We start from the raw sequence: 23,501 nt of genomic DNA, 5'->3' as shown, positions 1-23,501 counted from the left end.
TGGCCAAATTGTGCGGCAACGGCCCCCAAATTCCATTTCAACAGGTGGAAGCAACTCAGTTGGGGAGAACCTGCCAGTAGTTAGGGTTAGACAGCACAATGAACCCATGAAGTAACAGATCCAGTAACATCCACTTACCCAGTACGATAAGATGATAAACTAAGTACTTTACAATGATAAGTAATGAGGTACAAAACATCCGTATTTTACAGATGGAAAAAAAATATGGTTTTGAGAGAATAAGTAACTAGGACTGGCAGAGCTCAGACTCAAAGTCCTCACCCTTCCCACTGGGCCAGACTAGGTGTATTTATAGGCCTCATTCAGCCAGTGACATCCGCTAAGCCCAGAGTCAGGCCCAGGAGACAGGAGTGTAAGATAGAGTTCCTACTCCTGACTCACACGCACTCCAACAAGGTGCCTGCAGTGTAGCCGTGGAGATGCCCAATGAGCCCAGGGAGGAGGTGGGCACCTGCTCAGCACGAAGGATGAAGGCTCCAAAGTCAAAGAGCTACACCAAAGCTCTGAACCACTGACAATAATGATGATTCTGCAGACAGAGGAGAGGTTCTCTGCTTACATGAAATATTCCACACATCATCCCCACTGTTTGACCCACTCAGATAGGAAAACAAGTCAGTATGATGCAAAAATCGAGCCCTGTATACATGTCCTAATCATCTTCTCGTAGCCCGTCTCGGAAGGGTGAAAGTTGTAAAGACTGCCCACATGGCAGAGCAGAAGAGACAAACAGCGCAGACCCACGTGGGGTCGGGAGAGGAAGCAGCCTGAGTCTGTGGCCCACATATGGGCAAACATCACATGATGGCTCCTCAGGGCCCTAGTTCCCTTCCAGAAGAGTGTGGCCCTAAATGGAAATCCAGTCCCTAGAGTTTCAGTAATAATCACCTATCAGCCTCAGGGGGACATCAGTACCTGGCGATCTTGGGCAATTACCACAATAATAATTCTAGTACTGATTAGAACTTCTTCGATTTTTTAAAATCCAAACACATTCCTGCCCGTTCATTAGTTTAATGACAGAGCATGTCAGTCAATGCAGCATTAGGAAAGATGAACCACACCTCAAAATAAGAATGTGAAGACAGCACAGGTATAAACCCACACCCCAACCCAAAGATCTTACCCCTTTTAGTGACCCAGAAAGCCAGTCTGTCAAGGACTTAATTTGTTGAAATATTTCTCTAAGAAGCAAATGTTCTAAGTGAAATAGCGCTTTAAACCACATGCAAACCTAAGCATACAGATTAAAAGTAAAAAATAAAATTATCTCTATTCTTGGATGACATGAATGTCAACGTAGAAAATCCCAGTCTACCCCCCAAAAAACGGTAGAGTAAGTGAGCATGATCTTTAGCAAGATTACAGGATACGTGAGTACTATACAAAAATCAATTGTTCTTACACACTAATAATGAACAATTAAAAATTAAAATTAAAAGTATGCTATTTCAATAGCACTTTAATAGACTACTGAGGTATAAAGTCTGTAACAAAATATGTGCAAGATCTATGTAATAAAAATCACACAAAAAAGCAACTAAATGAATGAAGAGATATACTACGCTAATAGATTCAAGTGTTACAGTTCTTCCCCAAACTGATCTATAAATTCAGCACAACCTCATTCCAAATCCTATTACAGATAATGTAGAAATTGACACACTGACACTAAAATTTATAAGAAAAACTAGAGGAACTAGAATAGCCAAAAACAATTTCAAATATAAAGGACAATGCTGGGGCCCTGGCTGGTGTGGCTCAGTGGACTGAGCACCGGCCTGCAATCCAAGAGGTCGCCAGTTCGATCCCCAGTCAGGGCACATGCCTGGGTTGTGGGCCAGGTCCACGACTGGGTGCGTGAGAAAGACAACCATCAATCTTTTTCTCCCTCTCTTTCTCCTTCCCTTCCCCTCTCTCTAGAAATAAATAAATAAATAAAATCATTTTTTAAAAAGAACAATGCTGGGGAATTCACACTAATTGATTTTAATACTTTAAGGCTACATTAATTAAGTGCTGTGTTATTAAAAGGCAAAAATATATAAATTAACAGAACAAAGTAGAAAGTACAGAAACAAACTTGCACATTATGGCCAACAGATTTTTGACAAAATTGCAAAAGTAATTCAGTGGAGAATCTTTTAAACAAAAGGTGCTGGAACAATTGAAAATGTATATGAAAAATTACTGAACCTCAACTTATGCTTCGTACCATTTAGGAAAAGTAACTCAAAATGGATAATAATGTAACTGTAAAACCTAAATTTTAAAATTTCTAGAATAACACATAGGGAGAAACTCTTTGTGACCTTGGGTTAGGCAAAGAATTCTGACATACAATACAAAAAGTATAACCCACTTAAAAAATGATAAGGTGGACTTTGTCAAAATTTGAAACTGATTCAACACAAGACATGTTAGGAAAATGAGAGAGCTAGCCACAGGCTGGGAGACAATATTTGCAAAAGAGATTTGTATTCAGATAAATTTTATAAACTCTCAAAATACAATAATAAGAAAATAATAACCCACTTTTTAAAATGGGCAAAAGATTGAGCACATACTTCACTAAAAATGTCTTTGACGGATGGTATACAAGCTCCTTAAGAGATTCTCAACATCATCAGTCATTAGGAAAATGCAAAATTAAAACTACAGTGAGATGTTATTACACACCTAGTAGAATGGGTAAAATTGTAAAAGCTGACAATACCAAGTGATGACAGGAATGCAGAGTACTGCACATTACTGGTCAGAGTACAAAATGACACAACCCCTTTGGAAAACAATTTAGTGTTTTCTTATGCATTTAGATATACAACTGCCATATGTCCCAGTCATACCGGTTCCAGTTATTTACTCAAGAGAAAAGAAAACTTATGCTCATGTGAATGTTTATAGCAGTTTTATTCATAATCACCAAAAACTGGGAAAACCCTCAATCTCCTTTAAATGGCAAACGGAAAATTGTGATAGGTACATCCATACAAAGGAATACTACTCAGCAATAAAAATGAAAGAACTACTTATTCATGCATCAACATGGTTTACTCTCAAATGAATTATGCTAAGTGAAAAAAGCCAGACTCAGAAGGCTCCACAGCGCATGATTCCACTTATGTGACATTCTAGATAAGACAAACTATAGGGACAGAAAACAGATCAGTGGCTTTCAAGAGCCTGGGGGTTGACTGCAAAGAAGTAGGAGAGAAATTTGGGGGGTGATGAAAATATTTTACATCTTGATTGTGGTGGTGGTTATGTGCACAGAGCTATTTGCTGAAAAGGTTGGATTTTACTGCATGCAAATTATATCTTAATAAACCTGATATATGTGGGATTTATTTGTTTTTTTATTTGTGAGAAGGGATAGTATATTTTACAGACACATGTACATGCCAGACCCTGCAGGAGACAGGAATGGAGGAAGGAAGATCATAGGTATGGTTGACCCAATCAGAAAAGCATGCTTTGTCTCTGAGGCAGGGAGGAAGGGTTTAAAGACAGATGTATATCCTGATAGACATGCGAGGGCTGGTGGGGCAGGCGAGTCTGGAGAGGGGCTGATGCTCATCCCTTTGTGGTGGCACCAACCCTTAAGGCTGGAAGGCTCTTCCTAGCCGTGCTCAGCATCCATGGGCTCAGCAGTTGGGAAAGTGCAATAGTGCAGGTGAGTCATGAGCTTGATGCAGGATCAGGGATTTGGGAGCTGAGGGTAACAAGGGGATGGGCGACAATGGGATGAAGGCTATTGGAGAGAGACTGGTCAACCATGCGGTCTAGATTAAGGACACGTGACCAGGGAGGAGCTGTCAGACTGGGAGCACAGGACCAGAGGCCTGCCATGCCTCGCCCGGGATGGTGGGTGGTCAGGAAAACACCAAACCTGGCTTGCTTCAATTTCAGAGTCAACACTAGACCCGTCTCGGTCCCCTAAAGACCAAGTGCTGCAGAAAACCTGAAGCCACCTTAGAATCTTTACCTCCTAACAATCAGTTATCTTTCCTTGACTTTGATTTTATCATCTGCTGAAGTGAGACAAGGAAGTGGAAGAGAGGGATCGGGCAAGAGGGACCACTGAATGTGGGCTGAGGCTGGAGGCAGCCGAGCTCAGGGTTGTTCCTGGAGGGAACAGCAGCATCACCAAGGGATGGCCACTCGTCTGAGCATCTGGCCCAGGGGCATGTGTCATTTTCCTCGAATGCCCGGAGCCTGGCTCTGTGCTGTGCACTGGGCCTGCATGAATAGGCTTGAAAACACAAATGGAAATAAATGGGTCCTCCAGGCTTCTGGTGTGCAAGGCTCAATGTGGTACAAGATATGCTGTGGCCCTGGCTGGTGTGGCTCAGTGGATTGAGCACCAGCCTGCAAACCAAAGAGTCGCCAGTTCAATTCCCAGTCAGGGCACATGCCTGGGTTGCGGGCCAGGTCCCCAGTTGGGAGTGCACAAGAGGCAACCACACATTGATACTTCTCTCCCTCTTTCTCCTTCCCCTCTCTCTAAAAATAAATAAATAAAATCTTTAAAATATTAAAAGATATACTGTGAACGATTGCCTGAAAGGCACACACAGCAATGCCCAGATATGTGTGACCGGCCCCAAATCAGTCACTCACCCCCGCAGTGGTTCAGAACCCCACAGATGCCTGGCTCTCGGAGGTGGAGCACTGAAGAGCCGAGAGCAGCTCAGCCCAGGAAATGCTTTCATGCTTTCACTTTAGAACCATGAGGTGCCACCTTCCACACGTCTTTACCACACACCACAGGTAGTGTGAATCACTGATTTATGGAAGATATAGGTCAGTTTCCCCAGGTGTGGTCTGTGTACCACCTGCATCGCTCTACTGGGGGAGGGGGAGATTGCTGGTTGAAAATGCAGATCCCCAGACCCCACTGGTGACTCGAGGAATTAGATTCTCTGGGAGCACCTGTGACATGCTCCCCAGTTGACCGTTCTGCATACGCGCTCTGTAAACGTCACGTGAGGCGCACACGGCAGGTGCTGGGTGTCCGAGTAGACAGGAGAACCTCAAATACAATTAACACTCACTATTAACTTACAAAACAGGCTCATTTCCAAATATTACAAGGACTAAAATTTGGCCTGCCGTGTGTAGGCGGGAAGTATATGGGAAATCTCTGTAGCTTCTGCTCAATCTTGCTGTGAACATAAAATTGCTTTAAAAAATAAAGACTATTAAGACAAACAAACAAAACAGCCCTGGCTGGTGTAGCTCAGTGGACTAAGCACAGGCCTGTGAACCAAAGGGTCTCCAGCTCAATTCCCAGTCAGAGCACATGCCTGGGTTGTGGGCCAGGTCCCCAGTAGGGGGCACGCGAGAGGCAACCACACATTGATGTTTCTCTCCCTTCTCTCCCTCCCTTCCTCTCTCTCTAAAAATAAATAAAATCTTTTTATTTTAATTCACCAATTATAAGTATATAATATTTTTAAAAACTGTTGACCTGCCTAAGATGGCATGGATAAACAGATGCCTCTCTGGCTCACCTTTCCCCTCTACATGGACCCCTTGCCTCTTGCCCTCTACTCCTGAAGCCTAACCACCTCCGTGAGGCCTTGGCGAAGCAGCACCCTGCTCCCGTACATACTCATTGTGACAATATTAGTACATCTACGCCCTGCGCTGTGACGACTCATTCTCTTGTTTGAGCCTAGTGAATCACAAAAAACCTGGCCAGCTCACTGCCCTCCTCCTTCCTGCACTCTGTAGGTACGGAATCAAGTTTCTTAGATGGCCCAATAAGTGAATGAATGAGACTAACACCAGAGGAAGTGTGAGGACCGAAGGGCTGAGCCTCTGCTTTTACACACACACAGATATTCCTTACAGGACCACTTTCCCTTTCTCCCTGGCACAGGAATCAAGACCCTCATTTATCCGACCCATTACTGTGGTCAGTATTCCAAACTGATCAATTAACCACTTCCCGTCCTACTCGACAAAAGAAACCATGGAAGCTGCCACCCGAAGACTGTGCCAATGGCACGTGCGAGGAAAACAGGAGCCACACCAGGTGTTTCAGACAGAGGGGATTTAATGCAGGAGTTGGCAACAGGTTTGGCAAGGCTGAAAGAGGGTCCCTGAGGTGACCCAGGTGTTAGTAAACACAGGAAGCAGCTACTAACCTTAGGGCTGGGGGAACAAAAGGGAAGAGATGGTGTTACCAGAACCTAGAAGCTTTGACGGGGGACCCCCCACGGCTGGTGCCCGGCCCTCTGTGGGGGCTGCTGCGCTGCTGCTGCTTGGCCTTCTGAGGGGGGCGCTGCTTGGCTGGTGGTGGTCGGACCTCTGGGCGGGGTCGTGGCTGACGCTCAGACCTCGGAGGGGACCGTGGCTCAGACCTCGGAGGGGACCGTGGCTTGGCCGGTGCTCTGACCACCGCGGGGGGTGCAGCTGGCTGGTGCTTGGGCCTCTGAGGGGACGTTGGACGGCGGCTGGTTCTGAGAGGGGCCAAAAGAAGCTGGAGGCGGGAGCCATGGCTCTCCTCTGCTGCTGAAGGGAAGCTGGCGGGAGCTGGAAACAGGGAGGCAGGCCCTGCTCCCCCTCCCACCTTCAGGCTCCCTCCAGCACCTTCCAGTGACGGCACCTACTGGGGAGCCCACGGTCAGGGGACTGGGGAGAGAGCAGCGTGCAGAGGCCCCAGGCCAGCATCACGGAGGAGAGTAGAAAGGGCGACGCCTGGCGCAGGTGCTGGGTGGGCAGCGCAGAGCCCTACCTGGTCTTCTGGCAGGCGCAGCAGATCCAGTCCTCCTCCTTCTTCTGGTAGAAGCAGCCACTCTTGCAGATGCTGTATTTCCGGTCCACGATCTCGCGTTTGGAGTTGAGGAAGGTGAATGGCGGGCAGCAGTGTATGCTGAAGTGCTCGGAAAACTTCTGGTTCTTGGAGAGCCTGGGACCCTCCTTGGTCGTTTTCTGACTCATCTCACTGGGAATCATCCACGCAGGGGGAGGTGGGGAGACACAACGCAGCATGTCAAGAGAGAGAGCCTTCTACTCAAGGCACGCACCCCCTGCTCCTCCCAGGGCTGTCTCACACAACAAAAACCCAGAATGCCAATTTCCTGCCCAACAACACGGAAAACAACTAAATGAAGGGTCGATTCATTGTTGTGTGATTTTTAATGTTTTCTGGAAACGGACCTTTCCCCCCGTTATGTTTAATGATCCATTTAAGATAGAAAAACAATATTACAAAGCTAGACATTAATGAGCACCTAGAGTGTGGTGGTGGTTTTATATACCTGACCTCATGCTTATGGCATTATCCGCAAACTACAGATGACGGAAGCGAGGAAAGCTGACCAAGTCCATCAAGCCCAGAAGAGGCGGACAGAGGATTTGAATCCATGTCTGTGGGACTCCAAACTCCCGGGCCCTTTGACCAGATCCAGCATATCTGTGCCCCTACGCTCAGCCCCCTCTCCCAGGAGCAGGGGCCAGGCGCTGGGCCCAGACTGGACTTCAGGGGACTGGAGATGGACCCAGCAAAGGGATAAGCCCACAGAGATGCATGGGCCTATGTCCTAGGATGAAAAAGACTGAAAGCTGGGGAGAGAGCTCCCTGAAGAAGGAAAGGCAGGGAATGGCGTCGGGAGACTTCGCACAGCATGGCCGCGAGGACACCCTGAGCAAGCAAGAAAGCTCACAGTGGGGGACTAGCGCAGACACTCAGAGAGGGTCCCGAAGGGAGGATGACAGGCAGGTGGGTGCTTCCCTCTGCTCCGCCCTCACCTGGCCTTCATAGGTTTTCAAATCTACATTTGTTGTTGAAAAATTTTAAGTTTGGATGAATGGATATGCTAAAAATTCCTAAGTTCTTATTCTATAGTTAACCACTTGTAAAACATTTGCATAATTTTTAGAATATTTACATGTTCTAAACATTTACATGTAAATATTTAAATGTTTACATGTTTACAAATATATACTTAACAAAAAATAGGACCATAGCCCTGGCTGGTGTGGCTCAGCGGATTGAGCACCAGCCCGTGAACCAAGGGGTCGCCGGCTCAGTTCCCAGTCAGGGCACATGCTTGGGGCGCGTGTCTGAGTTGCAGGCCGGTGCAGGTTGGGGGCGTGTGAGAGGCAGCCACACATTGATGTTTCTCTCCCTCCCTTTCCCCCTCCCTTCCCCTCTCTAACAATAAATAAATAAAATCTTTTTAAGAAATAGAACCATACTTTATGAACTATTCAAACTTTTATGCTTGAAAATCATTTTTTTTGTTTTATAGATACAGACATAATGTTGTTCCTACTACTCTCTTACGCAGGGGTGTCCGACCATTTGGCATTCTGCACCACACTGGAAGAAGAATTGTCTTGGTCCACACATTAAATACATTGCGACCATAATCGCAAAAAATCTCATAATGTTTTAAGTAAATTTACAATTTTGTGTTGGGCCGCATTCACAGCCCCCCTGGGCTGCATGCGGCCTGCGGGCGGCAAGTTGGACGCTTCCATAACAGCTTTAAAATCTGTAACAAATTTACAGTTACAGTTCCCTTTATAGTTTGTATGTTCACATACTCTCTCATTTTTCTTGATTAATCTTGCCAGAAGTCATCTACTTTATATTCTTTTCAAAAACAAGCTCTTGGTTTTCTTGCTTGTCTTTGCTCTTTGTTTTTCTAACTCATTCTTTTCCGTATGCATTTATTATTTCTTTTCTTCAGTTTTCTTTAAGTTACGTTCTTTTTCTCTATCCTTGAGTCAAATGCTTCTCACATATGTATTGATGACTGTAACTTTTCCATTAATATTAACATAAATCATAGTCACTTCATTTTACATGGGGATGAGTTCTTCCTTGACTCATCAGTTCTTCTTAAAAATCTGTCGTAAAATTTCCAAGTGTATGGGGTTATTTCCGTTATATTGACTTCTAATGCACCATGACCCTTTGATATTTGTTGAGATTTGCTTTATGATGGCCTAGCACATGGTCAATATTGTGACGTGTTCCACGTGCGCTTGAAAAGCTGTGCCGTTTTAGAAACAGTTCTGAGTTATCTAGCAGAGATAAAAATGGGCACAAACTACAGTCTAGCCGTCTATTCTTGGGCACAGCGGCCATCAGGGTGGTGGCCCGGCCCTGCAGGTGAAGCCTCCTGGTCGAGCACAAGCCTGGAGGAGCCTGAGCCCTGGGTGGCTGTGGGGTTGCTCATCTAGGCCTTGACTCTTGAACACTGAACACCTATGCATGAGACACGATCGAACCCCCACCTTGTTTAAACCACTGTGACTTCAGCTACAAGTGACCAAAGACAATTCCACATTAACATACTGTTTCCTCATCTAAAAGAGGGTTTCTTAATCAGTTTGGGCTAGTGTCACAAAAATGCCACAAGTTGGGCAGATTATAAACAACAGAAATTTATTTCTCACAGTCCTGGAGGCTGGGAAGTCCAAGATCAAGGCCCTGGAAGATTTGATATCTGGTTTGGGGAGCCCAGTTCCTGGTTCATACACCAGTAGCATGGGCGGGGAGCTCTCAGAGGTCTCCTGTCCACAGGCACTAAGATCTCCCAGTCAGGAGATCTCCGCCCTCAGGGCCTGATCAGCTCCCAGAGGCCCCACCGCTCAATCCCACCAGGCTGGGGATTAGATCTCAGCATATGACTGTTTGGGGGGACCCAAACATTCCGTCCATAACAGAGGGACCAACAAATAATACTACTTAACTCAGAGGGCCTTTAAATTCTATTTGCCTTTCACTAAGAATTCATTCAAATGACCTAATTCCGTTGAGTTCTTCAGCCATGTTCTTTCTATGTCATCTATAGCTCTGATGACATTTAATTCAAGCATTCATTATGTGTGTATTTACATTAGTGGCTAAAAACAAATCATGACATTTTCATGAAAAATACCACATAATTATGGAGCAAAGATAATTATGAACTATCTGGCAGGATAAAGAGAATAATAACTGAATTTGAAATCGCACAATATAATCTTGTCTGAGCTTTCCAGATGTCTCCATATGCTCTAAGACCAAAGAGGGGGAGAAAATAAGGCACGTATTTGAAGAAGGAGGGAAAGGAAGTGAGAGGAACCGAAGGGAGGAAAACAAGCACCTCCCCCCACTATTCATTGCGCACCTACGCCGGATGCTTCATATTTATCATCTCTTCGTTCCCAAAATAACTCCTCAAAGTTCTCTACTGTCCTCACTTAAGAGATAAGGAGAAAAGGCCTGAAGAAGTTAAGTGAACTATCCAAGATAATATAATAATTAATAGTAATAATAAATATCAAACTCATAATGGTCGATATGACAAGGTGAATACCCAACAGCCGCTCCCCCTTCTTCAATCACAAACCTTTAGCAAAGTGATATGCCCAATTAAATATATGCAACTCCCCACGTGACCACATTCTGGGCAATAAAATGTAGGCAGAAGTCCACGGGAAAGATAAGGTTCTTTAATAATAAGGCTTGCATTCAAGAAGAGACCCTCCCCTGGTGAGTGCAACCAGCCCAGCCGCTCCCAGCCCCCAAGAGGTAGAATTATTCCAAGCCTTCGGTCCTAGTCCCATAGGGCTCCTTCCCCCTAGTCCCTTCCTACCCAACAAATACACAGCAAATGCCTCTACCACTATGTGGCTCAGCCCAAACCCACATCACTTCTTCAGGAGACTTTTCAGAGTCTTCCCTTCTCCCAGGAGAAATGACTACTCCCTCTTTTGTGCTCTGACCTTGTTTGCTGTGCATGATTCCAGGAGAGCATCTGGAGCTTTAGAGTTAGCCTTACAGTGTCATTGTCTCCTTGAATTTTCTGTCCTCCGAGCCTCATACAATGCCATGTTTACAACAGACGTTCAGTAGATGCTTGATTAAAGTGAGAGAATGAACAATGGGTGCCTCACCACAGCTGCTGGGCCCTCAGCCTGTCCCTGCCTGTCCCCAGATGCTCTCTAGCAGTCCCTGGCCCCCTCAGGGACGTCTGCTGTAGCTCAGGCAACAGAGTCTGTTCAGTGGAAAAGGCCACACAGAAAGGGACCTTTCCAACTGACCTGGAAATTTATAAAATGCTGCTCCTTAGAGAAAAAAATGTTAAAAGACTTTGTGAACCCACTCCACCTTTTCCTAATTCATGCAAATTAATTAGAAAGCTTTATTCAATGCACACGTTTATTTATGCATTCTAGAGATGGCACTAGCATCTCTACGTGACCACCAGTGTCATCGACATCAACTTTACTAGTCACTAAGGGGACCGTGGGTGGAGATCAGAACCCTGAACCTAAAATGGATTTTTTTCCTTTCTCCCACCTTTTCTTAAAAGGCAATTGGGATGTGTGGTAGCTATCTAATAGAAGGGGCATGTGTCCCTTAGTCCTGGGTGGTCCTCTGGGAAGACAATGCAAGTAGTAAAGTAACATGTTCCCATTGCAGCCCACACGCTCCTTCATGTCTACAAGGGACCAATAGGAAGTCTGATGTGGAAATGGCCACGGGCCCTGCAAAGTGAAGGGTGGATGCAGGTCAGTGTGGAAAACAGAACAGCTCCTCGATTCTCGTCCATCAGGTCCCTCAGAACCACGGCAAGGGCCTGCTGCCCTTCTCTCATGCTAGGAATTCATCGGGGAGGGACGGGACACAAGCCTTAACTCTGACTAGCGGGGACCTGGGCCATATGTGAGGACAATATTCTGGCTTCCGACTCCAAAACCCCAAAGGAAGACCATGGCCAGACCCAAGACCTCTTAATACGTGCTATGGATTAAGGAATGGGATGTTTAATAGATGCTTGGGGAAAAAATTTAAGTTAACACACAAAGCAAGAAATTTCAAATTTATTCATACTCAATTCAGGTGTACCCCCCCCAACTTTTTCATTCTCTTTAATTGTATAATTGATGCAAAATTACAAGCCGTCCCTTGCTAAATATTGGCTGGGAAAGACAGGGAAAATACCTCAGAAACTGAACTCCTGAGTTAAGGCTGCCTGGATCACTTCTGGTGTAAACTCTCTCCTCCTAATTAAGTTCAGTTCCCTGACGGGACTCTTCTTTACCTTTTTCAATCTGTTCCCAAAGTGAGTAAGAGTCTAGGGAGCCTGGAAGGCCTCATGGTAGAGGGGGGGGTGGCTGGTCTGGGTCTTGTCCTCTTCTGCTGGACTCTGCCACAGGGTGCCTTATGTGGCCTCACTTGGCTCCCTGGCATGAATGACACCTGTCACTGCTGACCATGTGACCCCACCAAAGCCACTAGTCCCTACTCAGCAGCTTCCTATTCTGATCCAGCTGTCCTCTCAGCTCCTCCACACCCACCCAGGTAAGTCCTGGTTCCCACGCAGGCCACGCACTACATATAGGGGGTCAAGATCCCTGTCTTGGGGCCGTTGTCCTAGACAGCTCCCCAACCAAAGCTGTGCACTCACTCATGGGCCACCACAGATGAGTGCAGGTTTCCCCCAAGGGCGGGCAGTCTGTCGCCGTGATTTCTGTTGACATGTGTCAGGAGGAACCACCATCCCACATACACACACAATTTCAAACCTGTGTGGACATTCCCCCCACAGGATAACACACCCCTGCCACGATGTTGAGGTTTCACCCGAAGAAGAGAGAGAACAGGGGTGTCTGCCCCCTTAGCCTGCCTTCTCTCTCTCCCCCTTGAATGTGCTCCACAGTCCACAGAATTCGTCCATAAAATCACCAAGCACAGAAGGCTTAGCGAAGGAGAAAGGGCTCCTTCCCAGGTCTTTTCTTTCCTTTTCCCAACGCCTTCTTACACACGGCTATAATTTCTCATTAAAACCCACACTGCTACCCTCTCTGCCTTCAAACGATTAGGAATAATTGCACGGAAAAGGTGAAGTAACTGGAAATTGTAATTTTCATAGAGCAAGATGGATTTGAGAACAAGATGAAAAGGATAGCATTTAAAACACTATTACTTTGAAACACGAAGAATTAACTTCAAGTGCTGAAAATATTTATAAATTTTGAATGAATTTCTGTTATACCTTCCCTCCATTTCACACTTTAATATTTATTCCCTGAAAATCAAAGCCCTTGAGAGCAATAAAAAATGTTAACCTCTCATCCCATGAGAGGAGACAGAAATAAAATATAATTTCAGTAATAATGTATGAATATGGATTAAAAATAGCAAATGGAATTTTACTTACTGGTCGGGACATAGGGGCAGGTGGGGTAAGTGGTAGGAATCCAAAACTTAATTTTGCATATTACCCAGAATCAGGGGGTGGTCTTTCAAGAAATTGCCAGAACAGAAAGAGCGAAGCATTCAAAATTCTATGCATTTTTAAAAATCAGACTAGCTTATCAAAGGCAAGAAGATGGGCAAGGAATCCTAGCATTTTTATAAAAATACAACATAAATGGTAAGACTTTGATTTTATTTAATTATTAACGTTTTTGTACTTAATGAATCATGGAAATATTAGGTAGCTACTTGAACAACAATGGACTATTATGCAGCCTTTTTAAAAGGGGCCTGGGAAGAGATTTCACTGACATAAGAAAATAATTCCACACTATCAGAGGAAGGCAGCAGGAAGCTACACTGCTTATGTGTGGCATCAGCTGCAGGTGGCCCGCCATCCCAGCTGCAGCCAGCTGAGACTCAGAGTGGCAGCCTACATCCGGGGCACTCACAGTTCCTCAGGTCCCCTCAGACACCTGTAAGGGTGGCGCTCTCAGCAGGGGACTAGGGTGGAGCCAGAAACACACACACCAACCCCGCCCGGAGTACAGGAGACACATGGTGGCGACATCGAGCAACCGTAGGGCTAATTTTCAGGCTGGCGAGGACTCTGCACTGGTGGTGGGAGCTGTTAGGACTGTTTGTGACCACAGTGAACCCCACCGACAGAGGGGGCCAGGAGGCATATGCAAAAAAATATACACAGGAAAAGACGGAAGGCAGATCCAGCCAAATACAACAGTAACACTCAGCCACTCATTCAAATATTGCTACTTATGGAGTCCCTATTCAGTGCCAGCGGTGAACAAGACAGAGAAGGTGCCAATACTCACGGAGCGGAGGGTACCGTGAGGGGGACCTGAACAGATCATATTATGAACAATGGAGCCAATGTCTAATGGAAATGTGATTAGACTCCTGCCTGGGTTCTAAGAGAGAGTATAACGGTGAGATAAACTTAGACTGAGGGCCTAGGGAAGGATCCCTGAAGAAGAAACATTTGATTTGGGATCTAAAGGATAAGAGGCAGCCATCCATGTGTAGGGGAGGAGAGAGCTCCAGACAGAAGGGCCTGAGACTCGATGTGCTCAGGCCCCCGCAGAAGGGGAGGGGCTGACTAGTGTGAGGCTGGAGGGTGACATGTGGGCAAGGCGGCGCAGGGCCTTGAGGGTGAGCTGAAGAATAGGAAGAACTAGAAGGCACTGACAGATCCGGCTAGAGGAAGTACATCTTCCTCTTCACGTTCCATGGGGATCACTCAGGCTTCTGGCAATACAAATGGGAAATACAAGTGGAAGTGAGGAGACTGGCGAGAGAGGACAGAAGCTTCACACAGGGCAGTGGCAGTGAAGGTAGATCTTGGAGGCAAAATTATTAGGACTTGGGGACAGAATAGATGTGGGGTTCACAGGAAAGGACAGGGCAAGGACACTGCCGGGCTCACAGCCTGAGCAAATGCCCAACAGAGCAGTTTGCGGAGGTGGGGAAGACAGGGGTACGGGTACAGTTGGACATTCATTTATTCAACAAATGTTAATTGAGCGCTCACTCCATGCCAAATATATTAACTCTGAGATGCTTATGAGGATCTAGTGTGGATGATGCCGCACTGTAGACTGGTCTGCAGTAGAAGCACTGGCCCAGGCCTCAAAATTGCTAAGGACTACAGTATAAAATGAGCCAGAAATGAGGCGGGAAGACCAACAATGAATAGGGCGTGCAGATGGATTAATGTAGGAGGGAAAGAAGGACAAACAGGATTTCTCCAGGGGGAATGAGGTTAGACGATGATTCATTTTACTGTGACGAGACAGGTTTAAGGAGGGAGGGAGGGAGGGAACTCAATTCAAGAGTTCAGTCTCGGGCACATCCAGTCTGAGAAACTTGTGAGGTCTCCAGGCAGCTGTGAAAAGAAGGGACTGGCCACCTGGATCGGGAGATTGTAAGAAAGAGAGAGAAGATGAGAAATAAATTTCAGTGTATTTGACATAGAGATGAGATTTACAGCCAAGCAAACACAGAAAAATACCCAGGCAGAGAGGGGACATGGAAAAGAAAAAATGAAAACACTTTTTATCTACAATAGCAACAAGGATGTTGAGATACTTAGAAATAAAGCAAAAGTTAAAATGTGTAAATCCTTGTGGGGGAAAACTTCAACACTTTAGGTGAAAGTATAAGAGAAGATGTGAATAAATAAAAGATCTTTATAGATGGAAAAGATCTACATCATAAAGATGCAATACTTGCCAAAATTAATTCACAAATCCTACGCATTTCTTACTCAAATTACCCAAGATTTTCTTTGGAAAGTGACACACTGATCTGATGAAATGGCAAAGAACCAAGAATCACCCAGATTATTCTGAAAGAATAACACAACTTTTTATACCAGATATCAAAACGTATTACTAAGACATAGTAATTAAAATAGTTGGCACTGCCCAGAAATGGACAAATAGACCAGTGGGGAGTAAAATAGAACTCAGAAATGAATCCAGCTATACAGAGAACATGATGTATGACAGGGATGTTATTACAAATCAGCAGGGAGAGAGGGATTTGTCCACAAATAATGCTGATGTAGTTAACTTTCCAGATGGTACAACGGACGACATCAAAATGAAAAGCTACTGTACATCAAAAGCACCACAAGCATGGTCAAAAAACTAGCAACACTGGCAGAATACAACTCATAGAGCACACAGAGGGTTACTGTCCGGAATCTTGAAAGAGCTACAAATCAATAAGAAAAAGACAACCCAATAGAAAATGAGGCACATGATGTGAACAGGATATTTATGGAAAAGGAAGAAGTAGATGACCCATAAGCATATCAACATACATTCAAGCTCATCAACTATCAGAAAGATACAAATTAAAACAATCAGGTATTATTCCACAAGAGTACCGCATTGGTAAAGGTTAAATAGCCCAGCATGAACTGAACTGAGGGTGTCGGCAAACAGGACTGCTCATGCACAGTGGGTGGGGCTTAACTCAGAAGGACCGCTCGGGAGGGCGGACCCACGGTAGGTAGTCAAACTGCAAGTGTGCGTGTAAAGGCCCGGAAATGCCACTGCTGAGTATGTATCTTAGAGACGTCATCGCACATCTGCACAGAGAGGCACACACAGCAAGCTGACCACAGCTTCATGTGAAACATAAAGTCACAAAACGTAAGCCAGGTGTTCACTGGAGAAATGGATAAAGTGTGGGAAATTCACGCAACGGGATTCTGTGCAGCAGCTTAAGAGTTAACTAGATCTCCATACGTGGACCTGAACCCTCTCAAAAGCATACTTTTGAATGAGAAACAGTTGAAGAAATGAACAGGAGATAAAATAGAGACTGTGTCTGGATACATGTTTGATAATATCCATTTTATAAACAAGAACTCTGCTATTTATTATTTGCTTCTTTTTCTCTCCCCTCATGAAAGTATAAGCTTCTTGAGGGCAGGAACTTAGTTTTCCTTCCACTTCAGTACTGACCACGTGGAAAGACCCTCAATTAAAGGTGAGATCATATGGGGTGGAGGGATGGGGAGAAAAGGCATACAACTGTAACTGAATAACAATAAAATTTTTTTTAAAAAATAGAATAACAGTAAAAAATGTTTAAAAAAATTTTTTTTAAAAAGACCCTCAATAAATATTAGTTATCGCTGTGTTTTTGTCTGTAGACACGTACAGGGAGGGGCAAAAGCAGGTTTACAGTTGTTCATATGGAAAATGATACAGTAATTCATAAATAATAATACAGGAATAAACTCTGTGTTTCACGTACTCACAACTGCAATATGATACAAAATATGACAAATATCATATTTTCAGGGAATTGATAAGATGACCCCATACTTCTTATGGAAGTATAAGGGACCAAGATGAACCAAGGCTTTTGAGAAAGAATAAAGTCTTGTCCTCCCAGGTACTCACTCGTCATAAACTATACTAATCAGAACAGTAGAGCACTGGCTAGGAAATGGACCGGAGAGATCAATGGGACAGAACAAGACCTCAGAGACAGACGCAAGTGCATACAGTTGCATGATTTAGAACAAAGGAGACATTCTTTTAATGGAAAATGGATGGACAACTCAAAAGAGAGAGAACATAAGAATAGACCCAAGTCCCCAATAAGAATAATAACAGCAAATACATATCAGGAGATGCAAGCCAGGCACAATTCAAGGGCTTTATATATTTAATTCATTTAAACCTCACAAGAGCCCCATTGGCAAAAGAGAAATCTGAGGACATATAGCTAATAAGTGGGGGCCCCAAGATCAAGGTAGACTAGTCTGCATTCCAACCTTGACACTATGTGGTCTCTAATAGCAGCTGTAAGAATGAATCTCTGAAAGCCAGTAATCATATGCCAATATGCTTAGCTCTATAAGATTAAAGGAAAGAAAAATAACAGCAAAGAAATGTCAATTTATGCCCATTCCGGTTGGCCCAATAAAGGGGGGCGGGTAGCAAAGAAAGGGAAAAATCTGCCAATCAGCATGCTTGGCAGGGGTGCAGGGGGCAGGAGCATTCAGCAAACCAGGACCGGGCTGGCGCTGGGCTCAATGAACTGTCCCAGGCTGTGAGCCCTGGGCTGTCAGAAGGATGCCCACGGCCCACAAGTGAGGAGTGCACCCAGGAGTCTTGTCCAAGAGCTGCTTCTGGAACCAAAATTGGGGGTTCAAAGGTTCTACTTCAGGCCCAGGACTATTTCACTGACCACATCTTCCCTGGGGCCGCTCGACCCCAACTCCTCTGCTATGAAAAGCATTATCACTGCAGAGTAAATTCATTCCACATTCACCACCTCCCCTACAGACCTTACATGGTTTCTACCGCCTCGCTAATTCTCTCCCCAGGCTGGGAGCTAATGCTCTCCTCTGGCTGCAGATTTACACAGTAGAAGACAGTGACAGGGAGCCACGTTGAAGAGTCCACAGCAGCAAAAATACATGTGGGAAGCAAACTTTGTAACTACCGCATGCAGTCTGGGAGGAGAGCTTTATCTATTTATCCTTGTGTATCCATGGGTGTCCTTGGCAACCGAAATGCTTACAGATTAGTACAGTGAATGTAGATTCTTTCTGGAAACCAGTTCCGGCTAAGGAAAATGCCATACAGATGTTTGTTTTGAATCAGAGTGCTTTTCCCCAGAGAGCAGCATCTTGCCAAAACCCAGTACGAATCTGAGGACCAGCAGAGGCTGCGAAAACATACAGCATCACAGGACTCTGACTGTCCTGGAGTTAACCACCTGCTTGGGAAACAAAACAAAGCCTTCGTGGCTTTCTTTTCTCTGGCAACAAGGATAGAGCAAAGCAATCCGGACACCACTCTGCCCGTGGACAACTATCTCACAGACTTGTGCAAAGCCCTTTCTGGTGAACAAACACTGCCGACCCTGGCTGTTCTAGGAGGGGAACAAGTGTGACCCCAGCTTAGTATCCTTAGCACACAGACAATATACTTAGCAAATATTTTAGAAGTAAAACCCTTGCTTAGTATAGTGAAGCCAGATAAACATGTAAGAAGGAAAGTAATTTTCTGAATGCAATTTTAATAACATGACATTGTTTTCTGTTACATCTAAAATTATACAATACATTGTTTTACCCAATAAACATAGGAATTTACACTAGAATTGTATGGGGATCAGTAAGTCCATAATTTTCTACACATAGGGCAAATGGGTCCAGGAAACGGAACCAAAGGCATGAATCTGTCTCCCTGTTTTTCATTTCCCTCACTCAAAACTTCCAGAGGCTTTCCCCGGTTACGGAGCAAAGTCCTTGCTTCTTAGTTAATACCGCACACAAGACTCCCCCATCCACCTTACCCCTTATCTCCTACCACCACCCCTCGTGCTGTAGATCCGAACATTCTACATATGATCCAAAGACGCACCTTTGTACACACTGTTCCCTCCCCCCAGAACACCTTTTCCCCATCCTGTCGGTGCGGTGAACTCCTATTCATCCTAAACAACCCAGCTAAGGTCTCACCTCATTAAAGGGCACGCCCCACCTTTACACTATCTCGGTAATGTTCACATACTTCTACTGATGGGCATGTCGCCCTGTGTGTGGCTGTATGTCTGTGATCCCAGCCTGAGCCCTGGGAGGGAGGGGCTTCTGTCTGAGTCCTGGGGTTCTGCTCTGCCCTCCCCCACGAATTGAGTGGCTTTGAAAATCTCAAGGTGCTTCTGTCCCCTGGGGTGTCATGTAGGACTAGGGTGGCTTATGTCAGATCCCCAGCACGGTTATTTTAAGAAATACAATTTTAACATAAAGTTGTATCTCCCTCTGAAGAAAACATTATTTTTGCAAGGTGTGCTCAGTTTTATAATTATGCACCTTTCTTAATCTGTTTGTGATCTAAAAAAAAAAATTGTGTTTCTCCTTCTCTATAAAAATGACAGGATTTTGAATGGACACATACGAAAGTAAAACAAATCCTCTCCCATAATTATTCCTGGTGGAAGGAGAAGGCAACCAATCTTCCAGATTTGCATTTGCTTATAGAAAAACTTAAGTGTTCATCTGGCCTGTGGTCCTAGCAGGGGGTAAGGGCATCAGTCTCTGGAAGACAAGGAGACCAGGACAGGGACTAGCTGTGATAAGCACTGGATTGCTGACCACCTCTTTTCATGAATTTCATGTCCAAGCCACCCAATGGCAGTTACACTTGTAGACTTCCATGGTTGCATGAAATACCACTTATCTTTGTTCTGTTTTGTAATTTATATGCATCCATCTTGATATTTACCATATTATATTGAAATTATTCCTCTATTCAAAAAACAAGAGGAGGAGGCAAGGGTGACTCCAAGGTACGTAGTTGGAGCGTCCGGGTGGGTGGGGGCTCTATCTACTGCAAGAGAAGGCTTGTGCGTGAAGCACGGTCATGAGGTCAGTTTTAGATGAGCCTGTGTTGAGGAGTGAGAGGGACAGCGAGATGGAGCTGTGGAGTGGAAAGTTCAGAGAAGAAGTCCGGGCGGGAGATAGAATTTGAAAGTTGTTGGAGTATAGGCGGCAATTGAAGCCACAGGGATGGATGGAATTGCCTTGATCTGTAGGATGAGAAGAGGGTGTGACTGTGCCCTGGGGCACTCCCACGCTTACAGGTTAGGTGGAGGAGGCGTGATGGCCAAAGGGTAAAAAGAAGAGTTGAGAGGAAGGAGGGAAACTGGAGCTTGTGCACCACGGGAGCCAAAGGGAAGGAGGGGTCAGCTTTGCAGAGTGATTCTGAGAGGTCGTGTGATAGGAGGATATAAAGAGTCCATTAGATTAAATGACATGAAAGTAATTGGTGACTTTAACAAGAATTGCTTCCAAGGAAGGTTTAAAACAGAAATTAAGACTGGAGGGTTTGTGGAGGAATTAGGGGCTGAGGATTAGGAGAAGCTACGGTCAGCACAGGCCCAAAGTGTGAGGATGAAGGGGAGGGGTCACGGTAGCTAGAGAAGTAAGCTAGCGGAAGAACAGTTGTAGTGGGGTGCTCAACAAAGCCAGTGGGAGGAATGAGAGGGCCACTCAGGAGGGTCATGAATGCGATCCTAGGTGCTCGCACTGTCTGAATCAGCAATGAGGTGGCTCCCAGTAATGGCGAGTCCCACAGTGTTACAATGGGTGGAGGAGGCAGTGTTTAACAAAGGTAGACAAGTGCTGGCTTAGGTCATAGTGTCTCTGATGCACAGACATGAGGGTTTTTTCGTCTAATTTTTCCACTCCCAAAAGCCAGAATATTATGAAACACCTGGGATAGTTTTTAAAAAGTGTTTAACTCGTATTAAAAATTTGATTGCTCGGACTTCTGCCGATTCTGCATTCCACTTGAACTTTCTGAACTAGTAATCATTGTACGATAATCTAGATGCAGGTCCAAAAGACTCTAAGAGGTTCATTTGTACCTGTATTTTCATCCGCACACATCTGCTGATGAGGTCTCTGTCAGGCGCTTGTCTTGGTATCATTTGCTTCCTTATTTCCTGAAAGCAAAGCAGCAGAATGTGTTCTGGTTAATGATTTGGTGACTTAGGTTGCAGTTCATTCAAGTGTGCTGTACGCAGGGCTTCACTCTCACAGTCCCAGGAAGGACCATGAAGATTGATCTGAGGCTCAGTGCCTTGGGGAGCAAGGGAAGGTATACAGTAATCACAAAAGCCCACGCAAACTTTTAAAGCCCACCTTATCATTATAGAGGAAAAATGCTCCGTGCCCAGTTAATTCACTGTCATTAGGTAAAAAATCTCTAGTCATTTCTCCTAGGCAATCTGAGCTCTGCAAACCTGATTTTTGCTTATTGCACTAATAAATGAAGCGTTTGAAAGAAATGAAATCTCAGAGTCTGGCTCTAAAAACACACGTCTTCGCAATCAAGCGAAGCATCTGAAGAAAGGACTTGAAGGACTGTCTTCTCCCCTGGAGCTCTGGAAGAGAAATGTGTTTGTAGCATGATAAACTTGATGAAGGAATGCAATTCGATAAAGCATTTGCTATTTTAAAATATCCATCTCAATTTCCCACGCAGTATGAACATTTATGTGACTATTGACAACTATTTGTCCCATTCTTTTTTACTCTATATATCAAATCTTGGAAGTGTTGTTTGAACAAAAGGGTCTTATAAGATTATGAAGATTTTAGACACAAAAAAATTACGTCCAAATGAAACCTGTAACTCTGGTTGTCTTAGTTGGTCATTTGTTTTTCTAGAAATAATGATGCAGTTGACAATTCTCTGTAAGTTACTTCATAAATCTCTATAAAATTTCTCTGTCGAATCAGCTGAGCACATACCTCTCCTTCTACCTGCTTGACAGAATAACTGAAATCCTATAATTCTGCGTGCACTTCTACTTAAATAAAAAAATTGATCAATCATAGGGCAGTAGCAAGTATTGAATTTATGATTTCATTGGAAACAACTACAAACGCTGGACAAATATATAAAGTAATTGTTTGCAGGCATTGCATGGCAAACATTTCCAGGCTATGATCCCCGAGGGAAAGAAAGTAGAAAAGGTGAATCCCACCTTTATCCTGGTTTTCTCCCTGAAGATATTTCTCAAACTGCTACACAGGGAAAAGAGACCAAGCAGAGAGGAGAAGGAACAGAGATCAGAGTTAGGCGTTGCTAAGGCTGCGGGCATGTGGAAAGAGGTGGAGGGAAGAGTAATGTAGGGAACTACTGAGAGATGCAGTTTCAGGGTGAGACTGTGGGAAGCCCAAAGGGGAAAATAGTTGCTAAGAGGCTGATGACTGAGAAGAGATATCAGAGCTCACTCATCACTGGGGAAATATTGTGAGACCTTAGTGAGCACCCCAAGCTTTCAGTTGAGACCAAAAAGACTCTCACCCCATGGTAGGGGCCATGCCTAGGAGTAAGGGCAAAGATGGAATAGGTCTGCCCCAACGAGACCTAAAACCAAGTTTAACAGCAATTGAACATGGCCCAGAACATCTGCAATGTATACTCTACGACGCTCGGCACACAATAACAATTCCCAGACAAGAATAGGAAAGGGGGACTGAAGTCAGGAGGAAAGAAAGGTCAATAGAAGCAGACTTAGAGATGACCGTTCGCGATACAGTAAAGAAAGTGGGGGAAAGATGAACAGAATGGGTGACAAGAGGAGGCATTTTAAAACTAATTTTTAAAGTTCTTAAAAATCAAACAAAAAAATCAATCTGAATGTGGGGAACGAGAGGGAACCAAGGATGGGACTCAGACAGTGACAAATGAATCTGACTGATCACAAGTTACTCACGTAACCACACTCAGGGGATGGGGAAGAGAGGGGAGGACCTAAACAACTTCGGAAAATCATGTTTTAAGTGGATAACATAAGTCTAAAGCCAAAAGTAAGTAATAGCTGGTAAATTTGTTCCTCACAGGAGTACAGATTAGCAGCTCTAAATCTACTTCATATGTAAACTAGGGTTGAGCACATAAGTAAATATACTGTAGATCATGAGAATCAGGTTTCTTTCTGGCCGAGAACGAAGTTACAAATAAGGAAAGGAGGAGTGCTAGAGCGAGCTTGCAGTGTACGGGACTGGAGACACAGAGAAAAGTACAGATGTGAGTCTAAGTACATTAGCTCCCACACGTGCATGTCCTAGCTTCGTCCACACGGAGGGCTTAGAGATGGGACGCCACACCAGCAAAGAATACACCTAGTACTCAATGGTTTCTAAATACCATTGTCCAATAAGAGGAACCAGGGCTCTTTGAAAAAGTGGTTGATTTCGGGCTGA

At 44.7% G+C, this 23,501-nt stretch overlaps 1 protein-coding gene across 6 annotated transcripts in view; it reads right to left on the bottom strand.

Annotated features, from left to right (window-relative positions):
• The window catches only part of MOBP (myelin associated oligodendrocyte basic protein), a 38,962-nt gene that overhangs the window by 11,052 nt on the left and 4,409 nt on the right, over positions 1-23,501 (bottom strand). Inside the window, exons 1-3 of one of the 6 annotated variants that reach the window (XM_053930363.2) lie at positions 10,753-10,911; positions 6,764-6,973; positions 6,213-6,488 (exon numbers count right to left, since the gene is read on the bottom strand). In XM_053930363.2, coding sequence (XP_053786338.1) covers positions 6,213-6,488; positions 6,764-6,973; positions 10,753-10,850 — 584 coding nt within the window. In that variant the 5' untranslated portion in view covers positions 10,851-10,911. Of the gene's footprint in view, positions 1-6,208; positions 6,489-6,763; positions 6,974-10,752; positions 10,912-21,151; positions 21,230-23,501 lie in introns of those variants that run through there. The other 5 variants (XM_053930364.1, XM_045200171.2, XR_006656290.3 and 2 more) reach the window with 5 other exon arrangements.

This window comes from Desmodus rotundus, chromosome 8, assembly GCF_022682495.2.
Source record: "Desmodus rotundus isolate HL8 chromosome 8, HLdesRot8A.1, whole genome shotgun sequence".
NCBI lineage: Eukaryota > Metazoa > Chordata > Mammalia > Chiroptera > Phyllostomidae > Desmodus > Desmodus rotundus.
Note: the sequence above shows the minus strand (reverse complement) of the source record. Positions and strands in the feature narration are given on the sequence as shown.